At 35.0% G+C, this 23,549-nt stretch overlaps 1 protein-coding gene across 2 annotated transcripts; it reads right to left on the bottom strand.

Annotated features, from left to right (window-relative positions):
• Positions 1–16,120: 16,120 nt before the first annotated feature.
• LOC113040207 (ribonuclease P protein subunit p21) lies at positions 16,121–20,358 on the bottom strand. Of its 2 annotated transcripts, none has more exons than XM_026198528.1 (5): positions 20,207–20,358; positions 20,026–20,126; positions 19,866–19,948; positions 19,541–19,675; positions 16,121–17,291 (listed from the first exon to the last, which is right to left on the bottom strand). In XM_026198528.1, the coding sequence occupies exons 1-5, from the start codon at positions 20,261–20,263 to the stop codon at positions 17,200–17,202; spliced, it is 468 nt and encodes a 155-aa protein (XP_026054313.1). In that variant the 5' UTR covers positions 20,264–20,358; the 3' UTR covers positions 16,121–17,199. The 2 variants fall into 2 exon arrangements, with proteins under 2 accessions (XP_026054313.1, XP_026054312.1); XM_026198527.1 differs by lacking the exon at positions 16,121–17,291 and adding an exon at positions 17,658–19,481.
• Between the last annotated feature and the right edge of the window lie 3,191 nt (positions 20,359–23,549).

Genomic DNA, 23,549 nt, shown 5'->3' with positions numbered 1-23,549 from the left:
CACACTTAGCAAATCTAGTATGTCTTCCAATTATATTCCATGCCAAAGATTTGCATAATGCACACACTGCATAGGCTACTGTAAAAAAAAGAACAAATTAAAAAATATATATATTAGTACAAAAAGCAGTATGCCATTCCGAACATATCAAATGCACCAACTAGGGAATCAAATGGGCTGCATCCAAACTTTTCATTCCGAGAGCACATTTGTCTTGTTTAATGAGCCACTTTAACACAAACTTGGCAAGGAGTGCAAAATTACTCTCTGCTTAACCTGAGCAATTACAAGTCCCAAACTTGCCGCATAATATACTGCACCCTGTATCCTTAGCGTAACGAAACGAAACATACCCTTTATGTCTCTTAATTAAATCTGCTAGCTGTAACTGTAAGTGACACTGAGCATGTTCTATGTAGTGTAGAGGGAGGCATAATTCCATTACTGCACCATACCGGGAGATGCAGATGCAAACTGGGAGCATCTGTAATCGTATTCAATAAGAGAAGCAATAAACTGTGAAAGCAATATAACAAGTCCTCAGACCGAAACAACATGCATTAAACATGGGACCGGGATGCTCTAAGATGAAATACAGAAGTTTTCTGCCTACTGCAGATGTGTTAATGTAAGCCGTGTAAATCTTTCAAGGAGTTTGCTTACAGCGAGCCAATATTAAATAAATCTTGCACTTGAATTCTTTAATCTCGGAATAAGAGGTGGTACTGCAGTAACGCACACATAAAATGCCTGGATCATTCCTGCTGTATAGTGCATTTTCATGTTTCTATAATGGATAAAATATTAAACTCACACATTTTAAAGACTGGAGCCATGTTGATTAAGTGAACATGGAATGGATTTTTAAATATCTAGTTTCGTTAGAACTCCTGACCTGAAATTTATAGTTTCCATCAGTTTCCTATCCAATGTTAGGGCCCTATTTTAATGATCTAAATGTAAAGTGTAAAGCGCACGGCGCAGGTGCACTCGGGGCGTGTCCAAATCCACTTTTGCTATTTTAACGACGGAAAAAACGGTTGGCGTGCCCGGGCGCATGGTCTAAACGGGTTGTCCCTATTCTCTTAATGAGTAATGGGTGTTTTTTGGGGGTAACGGGAAATAAACCAATCAGGGTTTCATCTTCCATTCCCTTTAAGAGCCAGTTGCGCTCGTGCCATGACAAATTTGATATTTACACGGCGGAATTTGGCAAGTGCAAAGACAGAAGGCAAGCGTCATTTCACCAAGTACAACATGTTCCTGGATCAACATTCCAATCAACCAATCAGAATTGAGATATAACTTTTCAGAAAATATCTGTTTTACAGTAGGTTTACAATCAGAGTTAGGTGCCTCTTCACCCTTCTTAATCAGCTATTATTTCTATTTATTATTATTTCCCACTGATTTTAGGAATAAATTATGGGTAAGGTTAGGTTTAGGGGTAGGGATTGGGTGTATGAAACAGAGATGAAACGGAGCTGTTCGTATGCGAGCAATTAGATAGCCTAATTCTGATACATGTGCTAACTATCCATTATGACATGTAGGCATTTATATATATATATTTATTTATTTATTTAGCCTTCAAAAAAGTCTTATGTATTGCAATCCTTCAATTTTTTATATTTGGCATATTTGTGTGCTGCTGTGTGTCCCTGTGTTTAATAAGCAGCGTGTACGCTCTTTAAATAACAAAGAAAAAACATTGCACCAGACTTTAGACCAGGTTTGAGCTGGTCTATGGCGCAGTCTATTTTCAGCTCATTAAAATAGCAATGCGCCTGAACACACCTCTTTTTTAGACCAGCACGTCCATGGGCACACAAATGAGTAATTTCACGACGTGGCACTGGACGGGAAAATGCGTTCGGCACCAGACTGAAACTAGCAAACACACTTGCGTTTCGCCTTGCGTCGGATTGCGCTGGGTATATTATAGGGCCCTTAGTCTTTTGTAGATTATGTGATTACCTTCAGGAACTGAAATAATTTTGGTAGGGAAAAAAACTACACAAAAGTATTAGCAATGCATTTGATAAATTGTGTCATTTTTTGTGGTAGTTGGTTTGCCTGTGGGAAAAAAAATGAAGCATGGTTAAAAAATAATAAAATTATTCAGACTGTTGACAACTTTATGTTAGCCAAAGTTCAATAATAATAGTTAACTTTTGCACACAGTATTTCAGCACAAATTAAACATTTTCAAATTACATTAAAATTAGTTCATGTAATTTCACTTATATAAAAGTGTCAACAATTTTGATTAGATTTTTTTAATTACTATACTGATTTCTGTAATTTTGTTTTAAAACATTACACATTGCTAATGCTTTCGGATGGTTTGGGTAGTTCTTTTCCCACCAAAATGATGTCACTTCCTGGGGGTTTTGTCAGGCATCCTTTTTCTTTTTCTTTTTTCTGAATCCTTTAGGTGAATCATCAACAAAAACAATCCAGAAAGCATGTGCAAAGAAAAACAACACAGCCATTTCTTAGGGAATTTCTCTCACAGAGATCAAAAAGTACAGAAATGACCCGTCTATCGATAAAAGAAATGATTGTGACAGCACAAAATGATTATTTTTTTCCCTTTGTGCGCTCAGAGGAAGCACTTATTTTCTTGAATGTGTTTTCCCTCTATCTGTGAGTAAAAGAGATCAGGCTCCAAGTGTTCATTTTTAGCAGTGGCCTACTTCTCTGTCACCATGAAGAATTGTCCCCGGGCATAAGACCTGTTCCTCGTACCTCTCTCCTTCCGTCTTCCCTACTCTCTCTCTCCCTCAACCCTTTTTCTTCCTTCAAATTTCACCCAAATCCACAGAGCTATTCAGTAGAGGCTTGTTAAAGGAAAAGCTCATCCAAAAATCAGTAGTCTGTCATTATTTACTCACCCTCTAGACCTTGTATGTTGATATTTTTCTGCAGAGCAAAGGTATTTTTAAAGAATTGATGCATTAAAACTTTTGCGACATGAAAGTTACCCAAAAGTGTAAACAAAATATCATAAAATATGTCAGACTTGTGCACAATATTCTCACACTGTGTCCGAGTATGCCTACAGGTGCATCTCAAAAAATTATAATATAATTGAAAATGCCTTTATTTTTTGTAATTTAATAAAGAAAAATTACTTTCCAATATTCTAGATTCATTGCACACAAACTGAAACATTTCAAGAGTTTTTTTGTTTGTTTGTTTGTTTATTCTGATGATTACTTGGCTGTATGTCACGTCCCTTATGACTTACAGCTTAGGAAACTAAAAAATCCAGTATCTCAAAAAATGTGCATATTCCATTTTGAGCTTGATTAGTTTGATTCATTTTGAGTATAAATACTGGATACCTCTTAGGCTAGTTTAGACCATACAACCAAAATTATGGGAAAGACTACTGACTTGACAGTTGTCCAAAAGACAAACATCAACACACTCAAGCCACAGAAGGTCATTGCTGAAAGGGCTGCTGTTCACAGAGTGCTCTATCAAAATATATTCATAGAAAGTTGACTGAAAGGAAAAGTTTGGTAGGAAAAGGTGCACAAGCAACAGGGATGACCACAGCCTTGGATAGATTGTCAGGAAAAGTGAATCAAGAACTTGGGAGAGCTTCACAAGGAGTGGACTAAAGTCAAAGTCAGCGCATCAAGAGTCACCACACTCAGACGTATTCAGGAAAAGGGCTACAGCTGTCACATCCGTAGAACCAAGCCACTCCTGAACCAGAAAAAAACTTCAGAATCATTTTACCTGGAGTAAGGAGAAAAAGAACTGGACTGTTGCTCAGTGGTCCACAGTTCTCTTTTCAAATGTAAGTAAATTTAGTATTTCATTTGGAAATCAAGGTCTGGAGTCTGGAGGAAGGGTGGAGAAGCACAGAATCCAAGCTGCTTGAAGTCCAGTTTGAATTTTCTGAAGTCAGTGATGATTTGGGGTGCTGTGACGTCTGCTGGTTTTGGTCCATTGTGTTTTTTTATGTCCAAAGTCAATGCAGCCATCTACCAGGAGATTGTGGAGCACTTTATGCTTCCATTTGCTGACAAGCTATATGGAGATGCTGATTTCATTTTGCAGCAGGACTTTATCACCTGCCCACAGTGCCAAAACCTCTTCCATGTGGTTTACTGACCATGATATTACTGTGCTTGATTAACCAGCCAACTCACCTGACCTGAACCTCACAGAGAATCTATGGGGTATTGTGAAGAGGAAGATGAGTGACATCTGACAAACAATACAGAGGAACTGAAGACCGCTATCATAGCAACCTGGGCTTCAGTAACGCCTCAGCAGTGCCACAGGCTGATTGCCTCCATGCCACGCATCACTGAAGCAGTCATTTGTGCAAAAGGAGCCCCAACCAAGAACTGAGTGCATAATTAAACCTGCTTTGGAGATCTTGAACATTTCTGTTTTGTAAATCTTTGTTATTTTTTTTATTGATCTTTGTGAAAGTATTCAGATTTGTTTGATATACTGAATTTTTATTTTTCTAAGCTGTGAGTCATAACCATCAGAATAATAAAAAAAAACAACTCTTGAAATATTTCAGTTTGTGTCCAATGAATCTAGAATATAAGAACGTTTGCTTTTTTGAATTAAATTACAAAAAATAAAGAACTTTTCCATGATATTCAATTTTTTTTAGATGTACCTGTATTTCCATACTACAGTCGGTGAAAAACAGTATGTCAAAAGAGCAGTACGTCCAAACTCATAGTATTCCACAAACAAAATCTGAAAAGTACCTTGAAAACTGACAACTACTGCTGGGATTCTGAAGTGCACATTTGATGGATAATTTACCATCCCATAAAGTCAGGGAAAAGGCTTTGTAAAAACAATGCAACTGAAGCTAGCAACAACAGTGGATGTAGTCCATCTGAACTTTTATAGTACCAATATCAATGCTTTATAGAACTTTTTATTTTTAATAGTTGTGAAGTTTCCAACCAAATATAGTTTTACTATACAGTATGCAGTTAAGGATATGATTTACTTTTGAACAATTGTCACTCAAAATTGCTAGTTTATATATTTTTTTAAATAATTACAAAGAAATGGCAAGTAACAGAACAGAAAGACTGAAATAGTATTTTCTGGTAAAACTTACTCTGATTTTCTTTGTTTTATTTACAACTTATTTAGTTTTTTTACATTGTGTAATGAAGGCTAACTGGAAACTTGCTTTAGAAATATAATGTGATATGATTAAAAGACATGAATAAATAGTCCCAATAAGACAGTTAAAGTGCAAAAGACAGATACTTACATAAGAAAAATACATCATGTACACATGCGATGGAGTATATTTCTGGATTATTTAACATAACTTGATTGTGTGTATGTGGTTTGTGTGTATGTGTGTGTGAGCTGAGTGGGAGTTCGAGGTCTCTGGTTTCTGCCTGGGTAACTGCAGACGGAGATTGCAGACTATGTTGCCCTCAGGCAAATCGACTTTCATTTCAAATGGTTCACCCACAGTGGCAGCTTACTTTACAGTACCTCTCTCTCCAATAATAACTCGTCAACACATTCTGTTGGATTTATGGATAGCAACTGCAAGTTAACATATTGGTTCATCTCATAAATTCCCAGCATGTTTATGGAGACATTGTAGGTCCATATATGAATAGGTCCATTTGCTGAAGAGCATTGTCTGAACACTGAATATCTGATTAGAATAGCATAACATGGGTTGTTTGCATAGGGAGTGTTTTTTTTTTTTTAACTGTTGGTCTATGTGCATTCATCTTTTGACATTTTCCATGACTTCCTTTTTCCCCCATATTAATAATTTTACTATTGCGTCATTTTTAAAACGTCACATCAAGCATTTAAGTCATGATTACATTCATAAATAATCTACACAGAACAGAAGCTAAGTCCCAAAGTCTAGCTATAAATAGGATTCGAGGAATCGAATAGGCCTAGTTAAAAAATAGAAACTAATAACAGATGAGTACATTAAAGTAAAAAAACAGACATGAGCAGCACCCCTTACGAAAAAAAAAAAAAAAAACTTGGTAACTGCTAATTCCAACCCGATCTCACGGCAATTCGTACATATTTTACAAGGTGGCTTATTCGTACGAATTCTTACGACCACACTCATACAAATTCATACGTTTTTTGCCGCATTGTACGTATTTTACGAGTTGCACAATTCGTATGAATTTGTTCGAATGACCTACACCTAACCCTGCCCCTAAACCTAACCGTCACTGGGGTTTAGACAAATCGTATAAAATCGTACGAGTGAGGTCGTACAAATTCGTACGAATAAGCTACCTCGTAAAATACGTACGAATTGGTCATGAGATAGCGTTGACTAATTCACCATGGTTTTGCTACACTAACCATAGTTTGTTCTGACCTGATCTCATGATGAACACCTACTCCTACCTGTGGGAAATTTTTCACAAAACACGAAATGCATACCAATAAGTAGGTTACATATCACGGCAGTTTCCAACAGAAATGAACACTAGGGGTGATAAAACAGGGCGCATTACAGCTCCATATGTTTCGCTTTCTGGTTATAATGCTTGCTCGGTAGCTCAGCCGGCATGGAATTGGACTTAGGAAGTGGAATGGGTACGAATCAGTTTGAAACATGACTCACAATGAAAGACCACAAAAATGAGAGATCGAAAACCAAGTTAAAATGCTTGAAATTGGTTAATTTTTGTAAGGGACAACACCGCTACTGCAACAAGTGTAGTTCGACACCAGAATAACACAATATTAGCTGGTTCTTTTTAGTGAATCAAATACAGCACAATCAGTGAAGTCTGATTTGCCATTGAGACAGATATTTCCAGTGAATCTCACACACATGCAGCACAACCAATAAAATTCATTTGCGAATAAATGATTCATCTTCTTAGTGAATTAAAAACTTACAGCACAACCAGTGTAGTCAGAATTTCGAACAAATAACTACTGAATTGGTTCTTTTTAGTGACCCCCCAAAAAATAGGCTACAGTGCAACCAGTGTAGTCCAACTCACGAGCAAATAAATCTAATGACCTGTTATTTGTTGTGATTTAAACACATGCAGCGCAACCAGTTTGACTCATGAATGAAGGACTCTAATGAGCTGGTTATTTTAAGTGGATCAAAAACATACAGCACAACCAGTCTGGCAAAGAAATAATCTAATGAGGGTTTTTTAGTGAGTCAAACACATGAAACACGAGTCAATTTCCCAAACAAATTATTTTAATGAGTCAACCATTTTAGTGAATCAAACACATACAGCTCAAACAAGTCTGTTTGCCGAATGAGTCGGTTCTTTTTAGTAAATCAAACACCTGCAATGCAACCAGAGTAGTCCATTTTACAAATGATTAGACTAATGAACTGGTTCTTTTAAGGCAAATCAAAAACATGTGCAGCGCAACCAGTGTAGTCCCAAATTAAATCAGTTACTGACCGGTTATGCATTTGACAACATACAGTAGGCTATAGATAAGGACAAAGATATTGGTGCAGTTTATGCATTTCTATAAAATACGGAGTTAAGCAGGTATTAAAAGTAATTCAACTTTTAAATAAGCACTTCAAGAATCCTGGGCTTTGCTCCATTTGAGCACAAAAACAATGCATTGTCAGCATAAATAGCATCCGTGTCTATGATTATTGCTCTGCAATTAAATGTGAAGAAATCACGTGGATGTTGAGAACCATCACATCACAGGCAGTTTATTTTTAACGAGCCTACTTGATTAATCGCAGTAGATTCTAGAAGTCTCTATGAAGGCTGCCTCTGACCCACAAAAATAATTCCAGCCCCCCTCGTTTCCCAAGTTTTATGGTGCTCGTATTAAAAAATCATGAGAAGACTTGCTAAAAATGCATTCGGCCGCATCAAATTAGCCCAATTAATGCTGGAAGTTTAGGAGCATGCATGTGTTCCAGCATGCATCACTGCATTCGGTATTGCTTGTGTTCTGTCTATCCCGTGGTAACTAGGATTAACACAACCTGCAGTCTGGATCCAGAACACCTGAGAAGAGATGATGCTGACCCCCCAGAGGACACCAGATGATGCTAACCCTGAATCAACAAATAGAACTAACAAATATTGCTACAAGTGTGACGGCATCATATAATAATTGCTGTTAATAATGTTCATCGTCTGGCTGACTACGTCTTGTATTAATTTTTCTGAAAGATCCTGTCAAACGCGCACAAACTGACAGTCACCACTTATAAGCTACTACTAAATATTGTAGAAACGTAATTTTCTGTAAAGTTGCTTTTTAACGATTTGTATTGTAAAAAGCGCAATACAAATAAACTTGAATTGAATTGTCTTCCTCTAGAACCTGATCATAGCCCACCGCCGTAACCACCGCTGGGATTCAGCAGCAGTTGAAAAGATATGCAGTGGCACCTATACTGTAAGTACGACTCCAGTCTAGCAGTTAGCGTCTTGCGAATCCATAATGTTGAATTCTCCAGTGAAAAGCCATCTCGTCTGAATTAAGAGAGAAAATCTGTTCTCTCTAATATATCTAGTTTATACATAATGTTTTATATCTAGCATTGCACATATCCCATAATACTTTGAGATGAGCTGAGTGGGAAAAAAAACTAATCTAAGGTGGTAGAAAAGTGTTTCCAATACTGAATTATTTTACCTAATATTTATGCAGTCAATAGCTATGTCTCCATCTCCCTGTTTTTATGCACATTTTGAAGTATTGCATCAGAAATGAGTGATGGAAATGGCAAAATTTCAAATAATAATAATAATAATAATACCTTAATTTGCAAAAACGTTTTTACGCTCACTTGAGGTGGTTTTTGACTTGTGCGAAAAAGGGTTAATGTGAATAATGGAAGATGGAAACGCATTTGACGAGTAAATTCCTCCATGCACATCAAAACATTAATGTGATTTGCACTATGAGACAGTAAAAACTGACTAACCAGCAGACTGATCTTCTTCCACGGCATCTGAAATGTTGTTATGGTCATTTTGAAATGCCCGAGCAAAGTCTGTCATCAAACTATTTCTGTATAATTGCCTCCCTGAACTGTTATACGACTCTGTCTTCAATCCTACTCTGAAAGCTCATTTATTTCGTTTCATCTGCTCTCTCTGAGGTGCAGGTAATTCATCATATCGTAAATTATTATATTCAGTGGCTTCTCCTACTTTTCTTAGTGATATTTATAGTGCCAGATTTTATTCTCTTCGACTCGTTAGATAGAAACGTTGCTTATTTGCAAATGTTTTATGTGATATTGGGCATGAGTTCAATTTGCAACTTTTGATGGAAACCCAGTTAATGTATTTGTATGCTTAGTATTTTCTCATTAGCTTAGCAATATGCTAACGGCACACTCCACTGAACTCAAATGCGTGCAGAGTTGCCCCTGTAGAACATTTGAAAGGTTTTGAAACAGAGTTCAAACACATTTTGACATGTTCTGGTTGTCAAATGTTTGTGAAGCCTGAGGGGAAACACAAACAATCATCTTGAAATCAAAAAGTCGCTGCAAAAATGGCCCAGACAAGTGAAGTCAGTTGTGAAAGGTCTTGCAGCATTTGTTTACAAATGCCACCCATACATTTTTAACTAACTTTACTCTAAACCTCTGGCTTCAGTGTCCACAGTATTTTGAAGTGGTCCCAAAAAACTGTCGCTTCAGTATTCAAGCCGTATTTTTAGATATGTTTAACCAGCAGATCAGAAAAATGTTTGATCAAAATATGTCTCTGCTGACAGGCTAAGTTGCAAACATTTGACTGAGTAACTGTTATTTTATATTGAATCAGAGAGATTTGTTTGGGCAGGTGTGTGTTGTGTGTTTATTAACAGTACAATATATATATATATATATATAGAGAGAGAGAGAGAGAGAGAGAGAGAGAGAGAGTGTTTAACAACTGTTCATTAAATGTGATGATATACAGACAGAAAAACAGAAATCTCATGTGTGGGAATACCATTAATCACACATATGTAATCATTGATAACTTTTGCTCTAGGCGAATCTGGCTCATTAACTCTCCAAGGACGGTAAGTGCAGAGGCCCAAACAGATGTTTACCAAAGCATGCTTCCCAAACTCTTCAACCTTTCCTTTCGTCTGTACTTCCACTTCAAAGCTCGGAGGGGGCAACCACCCACACATTTCCATATATTTGCATACCTGAAGGAGTATGTTAATTTGACGCAGCTGTTGGCGTAAGTGAGTAAAATTAAGGAGAGGAGGGAGGACTTCAATACCTGTTGCTGGAGACTAATGAATACCTATTCCCCTGACAAGGGACAAAAAAAAACAATTTGGATGGAAATTCACATTTTCTTTAGACAAGATTTAGTGGCAGCTTACAACAGTACATGAGTCTCTTTACAAATAGGGCAGATTTTTATAGTGAAAGTTACCAGATATAAATTATGCATATATATATATATATATATATATATATATATATATATATATATATATATATATACACACACACACATATATAAAATCTCCTTTCTCTATGGAGTGTTACAAGCTTTTGGTGCATAAAGAAGATCTGTAAAGTTGCAAAGACTAAAGTCTCAACTCCAAAGAGATATTCTTTATGAAAGTTAAGATCTGTCCACGCCCCCTAAAACACCTAATTTAAACATGCCTCCACATATCTATGTCACAGTGTGGGAATATGTGCATAATCATAAACCAAACGATCACTTCATCATGCGTGGAGCTGATCTGTGCTGGTCGCTGAGGAAATACATCAACTATTCGTCCAATCACAACACACTGGATAGCTGACCAATCAGAGCACACCTCACTTTTCAGAATGACAAGCTTTTTAAAAATCGACACTTTCAGAAGGCGGGGCTTAGAGGAGCAACTTTAATGTACAGTGTGTGGAAAATAATGTTTTTTTTTAAACCTTAAACCACATTAACACATTTCACTACACCAAATAATGTTCTTTTTAGCGGCATCATTCGACCCCTTTAAAAAATGAAATGCTGCTGTGTGTTGCTCGGAGACGAATGGTTATGCATTGTCTTTATATTTTTGTTGGTAAAATTGTGTCCTAAATAACACAGTATTCATTTCTTACTTACTGAACTATTGTATAAGATTAATATCACATTTACATTCGGGTGATATTGAACTTAGCCTATTGCTCGTCTGATATTGCTTACCAATATGATGTACAGTAAATGAGACAAATACTCAAACAGGGGCAATGCTTTAATAATTTTAACGCATTGTTTTTCACCATAATTAAGTTAATCAACACTTTAAATTAGCAACTTTTGCATTTAATGCATTTGATAAACATCTTTCTTATATATCAAGTCTCTTTCAGATCCTGTGTGTGTAAAATGGCAACAAACCATAGTTTTGTTTCTCACAGAGGTTCGTATTAAACAGGCAAAGAAAAATATTGCTTCATAAAGCCATCCAGGAGAACATTCACAGCTTGCTCTTCGTTTAATTGTGCCTCATAAACTAAAAAGCCTTGTGTAGTGGATCTCATAAAAAAGGCAGTAATTACAATTATGAAAATGGCAGTTTTCCTCCAAGACCTTCTTCATTGTCCAGCGCCTGTCTTTAGAGAAAGCAATCAATTTTGCACACTTCTATATTTAAAGGCTATTTAAACACAAAGAGATTAGCGCCTAACGCTTTCACATCTGTGCATCCTCCAATACATTCTTGCCACATTTTCCTATCTACTTTTTCTTGGGACTAATACCACTTGCCTACGAGTACTTATGGATAATCACAGTTGGCAGCCTCGGCTGTGTTGTGGATAATCTTTTTAGCTCTTTTCTTGTTCCTGTTCAATTTGTAGGAGAGCTGTGGATCCAAACCAGCCAACAAGCCGGCCAATATTTGCAGAGATGTTTTGTGAGGGCTTGTGGAAGCTTGGCTGGGTTTTATCATTTATCAATACATGTAAATTATTAAAGTGTTTATGGCTTACTGACACTCAGTACGTCGCACCCGAGTCTGTAACATCAATACAGTGCTGCCGAGCACAGAATAGGTTTTGTCAAGGCTTTTATGAAAGTATTTATTCATCCTGCTGATGCAACTTGGGATGATGTGCAGAGCAGATACTGCATCGTGCAAAGAAAAATATTGCTGAAAATAATCTATAATATATAATCTGCTACTTTATGAATCATGTTGTGCACATCAGCTTTTTGTTTCTGTTGTATGATCTGTTTATTATTTATTTATGTCATTTTATATTGTGTAGAAGAAAATGTGAAAATAATAATCATTATTTTATGATATCAATACTACTACCACCACTACTAGTAATATTATTAACACTCATTTGATTTAATTTTATAACATGCCCTTCAGTGTTTAAAAAAAAAAAAAATCATAATTTTTTGTGTAAGGTGTCCTTCAGTGTTTGAAAATTGCTGATGATAATAATAATAATAATATTAACTATTATTGTTATTATTTAATAATTCATTTATGTAATTTTATATTGTGCAAGATGTCCTAGAGTGTTTAAAAAGAGACTTATTTATTTGTTTGTTTGTTTGTTTGTCATTTTATATTGTGTAGATTACCTTATATGTTTTACAATTTCTAATAATAATAATAATAATTTTATTAAAGGTATTTTATATTGTGTAGATGACATGAAATGTTTGGAAAAAAATATAATAATTTATTTATTGCATTTTATATTGTTTAGATGACATTAAATGTAAAAAAATTTATTATTATTATTATTATTATTAATACTACAAAAACCGGGTATTTATTTATTTCATATTTTATTGTGTAAGTAATAAGTATTGTATTGTATTAATGTCCTTCAGTGTTTGAAAATAGTTGTTATAATAATAATAATAATAATAATAATAATAATTAAAGTAAATTTCTTATTATTTTTTAGTTATTCATTTATGTAATTTCATACCGTGTAAGATGTCACTGAGTGTTTGAAAAGAGCCTTATTTCATTAATTATTTAGTGTTTGAAAATATTATGTATTTGTTCGTTTATTTTTTCATATTTTATTGTGTAAGGTGCCCTTCAGCGTTTGAAAATAGTAAAATGGTGATGATGATGATGATGGTGGTGGTGATGATGATTATTATTATATTTCAATTTATATTGTATGTTCTTTGAAAAAAAAAAAAAAGATTTATTTGCCATTTTATATTTATTTACTTATGTCAGTTTGTATTTTGTAAGGTGTCCCTTAAATATTTAAAAAATATGTATTTATTCATTTATTTGTACATTTATATTGTGTGAAGTGTTTTTGAGTGTCTTGAAAAAAGCCAAGTAATAATATTTTTTTGTTGTTGTTGTAGTTTATTATTATTATTATCATTATTGGCATTTCCAACAAACACACAGGTCTAAACATGGCATGAAAAGTAACCTGCTGGTTGTTTTATGCTTTGTGTCATTTAGATCGGTCTCTTCCTGTCTTGGATGGTTCTTTGTCAAAAAAAACAAAAAAAAACACCTGCAGTGGACCAATCTTAAAGCTCAATTCGATATACACTTAGTATAATACCAAAAATGTTTACTTTAGGTAAGTGCTGTATATTATTTGTGGCCTAATATTTTGTGCTCTAATATTGCTGTTTTTGTCCAATTCCCAGTGCTGCCAAAAAACGATTTCCCGAAAACCAGCTATTTGGCATACATAATATTTCTGACAACATAGAAATGGTTTTGTTTTCCCTCCGATAGAAGATGGCAGACTTAAAATCAGTCACAGAAATGTCATATGGCACAAAGGAACTGCAAGCATGGGTCAGGTAATTTCATGGAGCGCATTTTCTCAGCATATCAAAAATTCATGCACCAATATATATTGGCAATATGCACCCTGCAGAGGATACCAATGACTTAGCATCTCTAGAGGCACACGTGTGCTTACATTTGGAAGCATGCTGCAGTATGAATGTTGTTTATTAACATCAGCCTAACAGACAATCTGAATTTCCCCTCAGGGGTCAATAAAGTGAAATCCAGTCTCATTGGGTGAGCCAAATTCAAAGGCATTTGTACAAAATGACCGATATGCGCATGCATGGCTGCACCTCGATTGGATTTTATATTAATATTCCAAAGCTGCTACAAACCATTAGTCTCGCGAAAAATATATGCAGGTCACAATTCTACCCAAAATTTTAAATCAGATATTTCTTGCATAATAAAATAAGCCAGCTTTTTCCATTGTGACAGTTAAGGGCATCTTCTCCCTAAATTCTCTTAACAGTAGTGTGACTTGGAATTCATTTTGTATTTTCAAAGGTATGTATGTATGTATGCATGTATTTTTTTATGAATTCATATTTATATATAATTTTATATCATTACATTTAAATATTGTATTACATATTTTTTGTGCATTACATAAGCTAAACATTAAGGTGAAAATGTACACAATAATAAGAACAGGAATTCTATAATATTTGTTTAAATATTCAAATATTTTAATTATTATAAACAAAATACTAAAACATACTTTTACAAATGTTATAAAATGTTTAATAATAATAAATATAAAGTATTGTATATATTGTAAATTGTATGTTCTTTAAATGTATTTACACACATTTTATATTTGTGTTAGTAAAACAAACACAATATCTGAAATTTAGACAATTAAAACATTTTATTGTTTTAATTTTTGTATTAAATAATTCTAAAATAATTCTATAATAGTTTACATAATTATTATATTTTATTTGGATTATATTGTGTAAATTATATATGTATATATATATATATATATATATATATATTTATATATAATTCATGAATGCGCATATATACCTGCCAAACTCAATTCAAGTCCTTGGCCATCTTCAAGCATGGGCATAAAACACATCTCTTCCATCTTTATTTGACCCTCTAACTCTAGCACTCTCTATTTTAATTATTTTCTTAATTAGAAAAAAACAAACAAACAACAACAAAAAAACACTTGTCCCTTTAGACTTGCACTTTATTAATTTGCTGCTTGTCTTCTAAAAAACAAAACAAAAAAAAAAACACTAGCTTTCTTATCTTTTTGTATTCTATTTGTTTTATTTGCATTTATTATACAATTATCAAAAGCAAAAGAGGCCTCTTACACTAGTTAGCGCTATTCTTTTTCTATTCTGTTTTCTTTTTATTTATTATATATTTTTTAAAAGACCTTACTTGTATATCATTGCTCTTTTGGTCATTTTGATTGCTTCCATTGTCCTCATTTGCAAGCTGCTTTGGATAAAAGTGTCTGCTAAATGACTAAATGTAAATGTGCATTTGGTGTAATGATGTTTATGCAGTTTAAAAAAAAACACATTATTTTCCACATACTGTCCATTATTGTTGCTCCTCTATGCGTTGATTTTAACAAAGCTCATCGGTCTGAAAAGCGAGGTGTGCTCTGATTGGCCAGCTATCCAGTTTGTTGTGATTGGCTGAATACCTCAAGCATTTGATGGAAAGTTACGCCCCTCACCTTACTGTGATGCCATGTGCCGGTCAGAACATCGGCACCACAAGACAAAAACAATATAACCAATTACAAATGAGGCATTTGTTGCATCCTTGGGGACATAATTACTGTGCTTATGACTAATACTGTTTTTATAAACGCATTGCGTTGCGTATCACGCCACGTAAACATACAACCAACGACCAGCACGGATCAGCTCCAGGCATGACTAAGCGTATATCATCCTCTTTTGGAAGGCCAAACATAGTTTTGCTTTCACAACGAAACACACAGCATCTCCACATCATGGCGGTAGTGGCAACAGCGAGAATAAAAGTTGCGCCTTCTTTCTTTGCCTGGGAGGTGTTATGCAAATCTTCCCACATCATTATGTAGACATGTGGGGCATGTTAGAGAAGGGTGTTTTAGGGGGCGTGGACAAGTCTTTACTTTTATAAAGAATATCTCTTTGTATTTGAGACTTTAGTTTTTGCAACTTTACAGATCTTCTTTACGCACAAACCGCTTGTAACACTCCAAAGAGAAAGGAGAAATTAAAATCGACTCCTTTAAGGAATATGAAGACATGTGATCTAGTTATTTTTCGACCTTTTTTCACCTCTAATGCCCCTCCATACAGTTTGAGTCCACGTCATCATTTTGCACAGTTCCTCAACCACACAATTTTTATTTCTAATGTACTCCCACTGACATTATGCGATGCTAATTGAATTAAATCTTGTCTTCCCGTGCATCTCGTTCTGGCCTTCAGGGTAATTGATTCTGTTCTCTAATTCGAGGAAGTGGGAGGGGTTCTTTGGCTTTGACGAAGCCTCTTGGTGCTACTTTCTGTATTGACAACCCATAGATACATATCCTCAGGGCCGCGCAGTTGTAATGTGTTTCGACAAGATCCATATCCAATCCAATTAACAACATCAGCAGCGACTGAATTACACTCATACATGTGTAAATGTTTTAATATCACTTATAAATCATCGCCAGGGTGCAGGATGTCATGAATATGCAACATCCGTTGCGCATCAAAGATTGGAAGCGCGATACTCCGAGAGGTCGTGCACGCAAATGTGAATAATTCATGAACGCGCATTGCTGCGCAAAAAAATAAGCCTCTTGTTCTCATCAAAAACTTCAAAAAGTACAAATATCAAAACCTTTTCACCCAATACGTGATGTAACGCCTGACCCTGAGATCAAGAGATTGTCAGAGATCAACTGACATTGAGAGAGAAAAACACTTAGGCCTTAGAAGTAAAAAAAAAAAAAATCGAAGCATTGTTCTGAAGCGCATTAATAAGTGTAAGCCTCGTGTCTAAGTTAAATATCCACATGACGGTTTGGATAAAGAGATAATTTAGCAAGAGTAGATCAATCAATTTTTATGCAGGCAGCTGAATTCCCACCAGGCTTCCGTACGCTCCGGGTGATAAAAGAAAACGCTTCTGCTGCAGGATGCCATGTGGAGTTCAATTATATTAAAGCATGCATAAAAGTATAGAATAAAAGCCATAAGCAATGTAAATCAGCCACTTACAGAAGAATCACTTTATTGCAATTCAAAACATCTATTCAGTGCGGAAGAAAAACAATACTGCACAATGTCGGGGAAAAAATTAAACAAAAAATAAGAAAATAAAAATACCGCCCAAAAGTTCACTTTGTTTAGCTAGTTATTAATAATGTATGTACAAGTGTCATGAAGGTTTATTCACAATTGTTTAAACTGTAGGCGAAGTCTTCGCTGTCATGGACACTGAGCCAATATCAGGTTTCTTCTTTTGGGGTTTGGACTGCAATGAAGGACCAGCATCTGTAGAGAGTAGCATAAAATATACTGAACACATTTTTGTATTTTAGTGCTGTCAAACGATTAATAGTTATAAAAAAAAAAAACATCAAAAATAAAAGTTGTGTTTACAAAATATATGTAAACATACACACACACATACATACATATATACATTATATATATATATGTATATATATATAAATAAATACACACACAGGCATGTATATATTTAAGAAAAATATTTTATTTTTATATATTAAATATATTTACATATACAATAGAAGAATAAATATATAAAGGTATATATCGTACATGTATACTGTATGTGTGTGTATATATAAATATACAGAGTACACACATAATATGTAAACAAAAACTTTTATTTTGATTGTGATTAATCATTTGACTGCACTAGTGTATTTCAATATTAGACGTTAGATACAATGTTAAAGTAGAATTGTGTCGTTTGAACAAAATTGCATATAATGCATGTTGTCTAAAAGGGGTTATATGATGCGATTTCAAGTTTTCCTTTCTCTTTGGAGTGTTACAAGCTGTTTTTGCAAAAAAGATTTCATAAAGCTGCAAAAATTAATGTTTCAAACCCAAAGAGATATTCTTTATAAAAGTTAAGACTCGTCCATGTCCTTCTAAAAGGCATGGACGAAAGTTTACAAATGCCCAAATATTTACATAAAGAAGGCATAACTTTTATTCTCGCTGTAGTATTGTTGCTGCCGCCATCGTTTCACGGAGACGCAGTTTTTCCAAATATGGTATAAGGGGCATGACATTTTCCATCACATGCTTGAGCTAATCCGCCAATCATAATGCACTTGTATACTATCCAATCAGAACGCACCTCACTTTTCAGATCGATATGCTTCATAAAAATCAACTTGTTTCAGAAGGCGGGGCATAGAGGAGCAACAATAATGTACAGTGTGTGGAAAATAATGAATTTTTTGAACTATAAACCACGTTAACTCATTGCATTGCAACAAAAACACATAATAATTTTATTTCTAGCATCGTCATATGCCCCTTTAACTTCGTGCTACATTTAACCTGCTACTCTAACATACCAGTAACAGATTAATCTGTGAGATTAGCATATAGCCGGCTAACCTGCTATCTTAGCTTTTACTGACAAACAGGAACAATTGATAGTTTTCATGTGACATCAAATCCAGTGCTTGAAGTGGAAAAAAGTTTCCATTTCCATTCAATTGATTATTAAGTAGTAATGCAGTAAAACACAGACATTAAAATGCGAATTTCAGTAAACACCTTGTTGATTATTATGTATATTTTGTACAGGCAACCAGATGAACCCAGAATATAAACACAGTGTGCAAACTTTCCCGTTAAATGGTTTCCCATAGAAAACCTTTAGAAGGAAAACAATGAACCATTAAGCGGATTGCGTTCATATTCTGACCTCATCTGCTTGTCTATGTAAACTACGCATCATTAATATGATGATTACTGAATTTGATCTTTTAATATTACTGTTTTAAATATATTAAGGCACTTCAAAATTTTTGTCGCACTGTTTAATGGCTCCTTAGCATGGGTTGCGAATGGCCAAAACTTGCATTTTGTTCACATACCTTGTTTTATTCGTTTGAGAGGTGATAGAAATATTTGCGGCTGTGAAACAGATGGACGACTGACAGGCTTGTTCTGCAGTTCTACGGATGTTTAACTCTCCAAGTCTTCGAGTTGGTCACGTGACTAAAAGCTATGAATTGTTGTTGTTGTTTTTGTTTTTTCAGTTAAGTCACGAGATAACTGGTTCGATCAGGCTAGCTTTGCATTCTGTTAACTATTATTCTGTTATTTGATATTAGCATTTCACTAGCAGATTAGCCCGTTTACTTAGCTTTCACTGATAAAAAAAGAACGCTTGGAAATCGGGAAATAAAATGGGATGCACAAAAATAAACTCAACATATTTGAGGATGTATAAATGCTTAACATAGACGTTGGAATTTTATTTTTCCCATCCGCTGCAAGGACCTCTATTGTAGTGTAGCAGTCACATGTCACAAACAGCTCAGGTGATTGGCTGAAAAAAACGTTAACGGCCATCCATGAAGAAAAGATAGCAGCATACAGGGATCATACTTCCATCAGTAATGACCAAGCCAGCCGAGCATCTGCCATCGAGATGCTGATGTATACCTTTCTCCAGGTATGTTGGACCTTCTTAAAGAAAAAAATCAACAAACGAAAACTGTTTAAAGAAAGTCATTGATTATCTTTACCATGTGAGGTCTGGTTTTCCAGTTGAGCCTCCGGTTGATCCACCCACAGTTTATGTTTTGGGTTGTTTGGAAACTGTTTAGTCAGGCCACAACTTAAACATCGCACAACAGTCTTACGCTGTCGCATCGGTCCTCCTTCAATATAAAGATTTAATATATTGTTAATTTTAGGTAGATAACATTAAATAGATATATAGATAAATAGATATGATTTAGATAGATAGATAGATATATAGATAGACATATAGATAGATAGATAGATAGATAGATAGATAGATATGATTTAGATAGATAGATAGATAGATAGATAGATAGATAGACTTACTTTTTTGTCGTACAGTTGATGTGACACCTGGTATTAGTAAAGTGCAGCATTTTTTGCAAATGGTTCTCTTTAGTGATGGATCTCTGCAAGGAAATGGTGCTCCGTCATTGATGTTTATTTATTTGATATGCAGATTAATAAGGAGACACACACTACTCACTGTCTGAGGACCAGTCGTTTGGAGATGGTCTTCTGAGTGAGGCAGTAAAATCTCGCCAGTTCAGTGTTCTCTGGATTTTGAGCCAAAGCGCAGTGAGCAGCCTGGGATCCATCATCAGAAAACATCACGAGAAGCTTTGGAGATATTGAAATAAACAGAGCCGACACACAAACTCTCTCACCTGATAGAGGAAGTTCAGACGTTGATATGCTTCTTTATCTTTTATATTTCCCGCCATGGTTCTCAAGGGACGCGTTTGTCTGTCTTTGAAACTCTCAAGTGGGAACTTCTACTGCGCACTGCATGACAGCAGCATGCTTTTTATTTTTTTCTTCTGCTTCTGGGTAAAATCACTATTTTGCTATATATTGCCATCGCGTGGAACAGCGTTGTAATGTCATCTTCAGATTGTTTTTATACAGTCTATGGAAAATACCATACTGCGCCTCACAGCGGCATGAATATGAAACGATTAATTCAGTTGCATCTGTGGAATGGCACATGCATAGCCTAATTAGTCCTTTATATTAGAAATATCAAGCATGACGTGTGTGTGTGTGTGTGTGATAGCTATATATATAAAACATGAAAGCATTTAAAAAACACTTTAACTTTTAAAATACAGCCTATAATTATACATGTTTATGTGTGTGTGTGTGTGTGTGTGTGTGTGTGTGTGTGTGTGTGTGTGTGTGTGGAAATTATACTATATTGATATGCATGTGTTGTTAGGAGAACATTTAATATTCAGTAGACAAATAGAGTGGTTATTTAAAACCTATAATTTCATCCATTTTCAGACAGCCCTTTTTAATTATTTATATAAAGGTTGTCAAACATTGTGTGTAGGAAAAATATTAAGTGTATATTGCTTCTGGAGTTTTTAAAAAGTGTCTATATAAAAAAAGTCTTATATTGTCTAAAATAAAGTTTTTTTTTTCAACCACTATTTATGTACGGTAAACGTTACAATAGATTTATTTTTATTTAGTTACTGTAAATTATCCAATTTTACTTTGATGAATTAGTATTATTTCTATTAGTTATTTATATCAAGTTTTCAAAACGAATTGAATATTATCTAAAACTACTAAAACTTTGACTTTTTTTATCATTTTGAAATGAAGAAAAAATAATATTTCTACTACCCCTTCTACCCCTTGTGTGTTTATATATATATATATAGATAGATAGATAGATAGATAGATAGATAGATAGATAGATAGATAGATAGATAGATAGATAGATAGATAGATAGATAGATAGATAGATAGATAGATAGATAGATAGATAACATTGTTCCTTTTAATACACTTAAATTGTTTCTTCCTGTCAAAACCGTCCCTGTAAATAAAATAATAATAATAATTTGAATATCTATTTTAAGATTTTATATTGTTACACTGTCTATCTATCAATCTCTAAAGGGAAGGGGGTCCGAGGGGTGTTGGGCACAAAACTGGTAGTCAGAAGTGGGCACACTGGGCGCGCGCGCACACACACCACACACCACACACACACACACACACACACAGGGCCCTTCCTCACGTCTCCAGTCCAGTCTGTCAAATCACCCAGCATGTGAAGCCCTGCGCGCCTGGAAAAACTTTCCTCTCTGGATACTTCATTAAGCGGCTATAAACGCGCATCTCTTCCGGATCATACTTTTGACTCGTCTTGGGGGCCTTTCTCTTTCTCATTACACTGGCTCAGAGGGCTTTCTGTGGACTGAGATGGTGCCATGCTCCGCTGGACAGCACCGCGTGTATGTTGCTTGTGGATCCTGCTCTCCAGTGTGTTGATGTGGAGAGTCGACTGCTCCAGCGCGCAGAGCTGTCATGAGGTGAAAACCGCTTTCCAGCTGCGCCAGGTCGGTTCATTAAGATGGGTTCCGGAGACCGCGGCGACAGGTTCGTTTATAACCACTCGGGGGATACTGTGAGAAGCAGTGTCTAATATAGCTACAGATTCATATTCATATTCTACACACTATTTCAAACGGTCTTCTTGTTCAGAGGTTATTGTTTCACTCTGCATTTTTTTTACCTGAGAAGAAAATTCAAGCAAACTAAACACACTGTAGCATGTTGTCACGATGTGTGCTTTAAGTTGTCGTAAAGTTTAAGTGCAGCTAAATTTAAGATGTAACTACTACGAAAACGCAGTTAACAATAGCCGAAATGAATATACAAAACAACAAAACCTTACATTGTAATTAATAATATAATGCTATTAAATGTTGCCTATGTTAATGTCTAACATTTCATACACGCGTGACAAGCCACGTTTATGGAAAGTGCATGTGACATTTTCAGCAAAATGTGACTTCTTTTGTATTTACCTTTTGTGACTGACCTTTTTAATCACCTTTTTGCATTTTAATAGTCCTGTCATGAGGCAAATTATTTCTTAGGTCATGTATGGCCCTTAATATGTATACATTAGATATATAAGAATTAGAAATGTATTGTTTCAAATAGTTTACATGACAAAAGAAGTTAGAAATGATCCCCAAAAATATTTACATAGCCTATTAATTTATTGGTATTACCGTTAAATGTTTACATATAGGCCTACGTCAGGTATTTGTTGTACTATATCAGCTTGTGTCCAATAAGTCATTTTTGATGACAGAGCATAATCAGAAATTTCAGTGAGTGTTGACAAATTAACCCGACTGGTAGGATAGGCTGTCGATTGTTTTCCATCTTCCACATTTCATGTTGAATCAAAATGCATTCCTGATAAGAAGTCATCTCAAAAATGTCTGGGGGTTGCAATGAAATTGTAAGCTGGGCATATTCGGTTTGTCTCGAGTTCTTGTTCATGGAAGGATAACATTAGAGAAGTATGACTGTTACAAAACTAACTTTTATCTTAGCGCGCATGTTTCAAGGATTGCTCCATGTGTATTGAAAGGTGAGAGAGGTCAGCAGAATGCTGGGATCACTGTCAGCTGTTCTAATGCATGGCTTATGGGTCCCGTCGGTGTAAAAGTGGTCACATAGGATAGGGCAGGGTGACTGACAAAGAGCAGATATCGTCTGTCTTTATCACATGTGCTCTGCTCTTTTACATGCCACCTTGCCATACAGCCACACTCTGTTTGTGCTATTTTGGACCCATATGAATGTTTTAAAGTCAAAATGTTTGGAAATGTTATTGTAGTTTTAAGAAACTGATATAGTAGCTGTAAAGTTTTTGTTGAGTCACTTTAATTGTTTTGTTCTGAATATTTAAGTGTCGAAAGGTCACATAGATTCTTCTCTTTGTAACTTAAGGGAAATTGTAGATCATGCTTTCTCTTTGTAAATTAAATAAAGCTTAAAATATTTTTTCACATCATATTTTGGGATTTATGTCTATATGCCACACATTATATCCAAAATCCACACCAAATCCGCTTGATGAATAACTACGACCATGATCACAACAACTCGTTGAAATGGTTTCGGCCATTAAACAGCTACATTTCAGCTATATTTGAAATAACATCAATGCCCTGAAATGCCAAAAATGGAAAA

Source organism: Carassius auratus, chromosome 22 (genome assembly GCF_003368295.1).
Source record: "Carassius auratus strain Wakin chromosome 22, ASM336829v1, whole genome shotgun sequence".
In the NCBI taxonomy this organism is placed as follows: Eukaryota; Metazoa; Chordata; class Actinopteri; order Cypriniformes; family Cyprinidae; genus Carassius; species Carassius auratus.
This window is presented reverse-complemented; position numbering and strand designations above follow the sequence as displayed.

What these genes read in the sequence shown, in the direction of transcription:
- LOC113040207 (XM_026198527.1), bottom strand. Translation starts at nt 20,263, where the DNA reads ATGGCGGGAAATATAAAAGATAAAGAAGCATATCAACGTCTGAACTTC. An exon ending in GTCTGAACTTCCTCTATCAG is followed by an intron (nt 20,127 to 20,206) that starts GTGAGAGAGTTT and finishes GATGGATCCCAG; the next exon opens with GCTGCTCACTGCGCTTTGGC. An exon ending in ATCAACTGTACGACAAAAAA is followed by an intron (nt 19,676 to 19,865) that starts GTAAGTCTATCT and finishes TTTATATTGAAG; the next exon opens with GAGGACCGATGCGACAGCGT.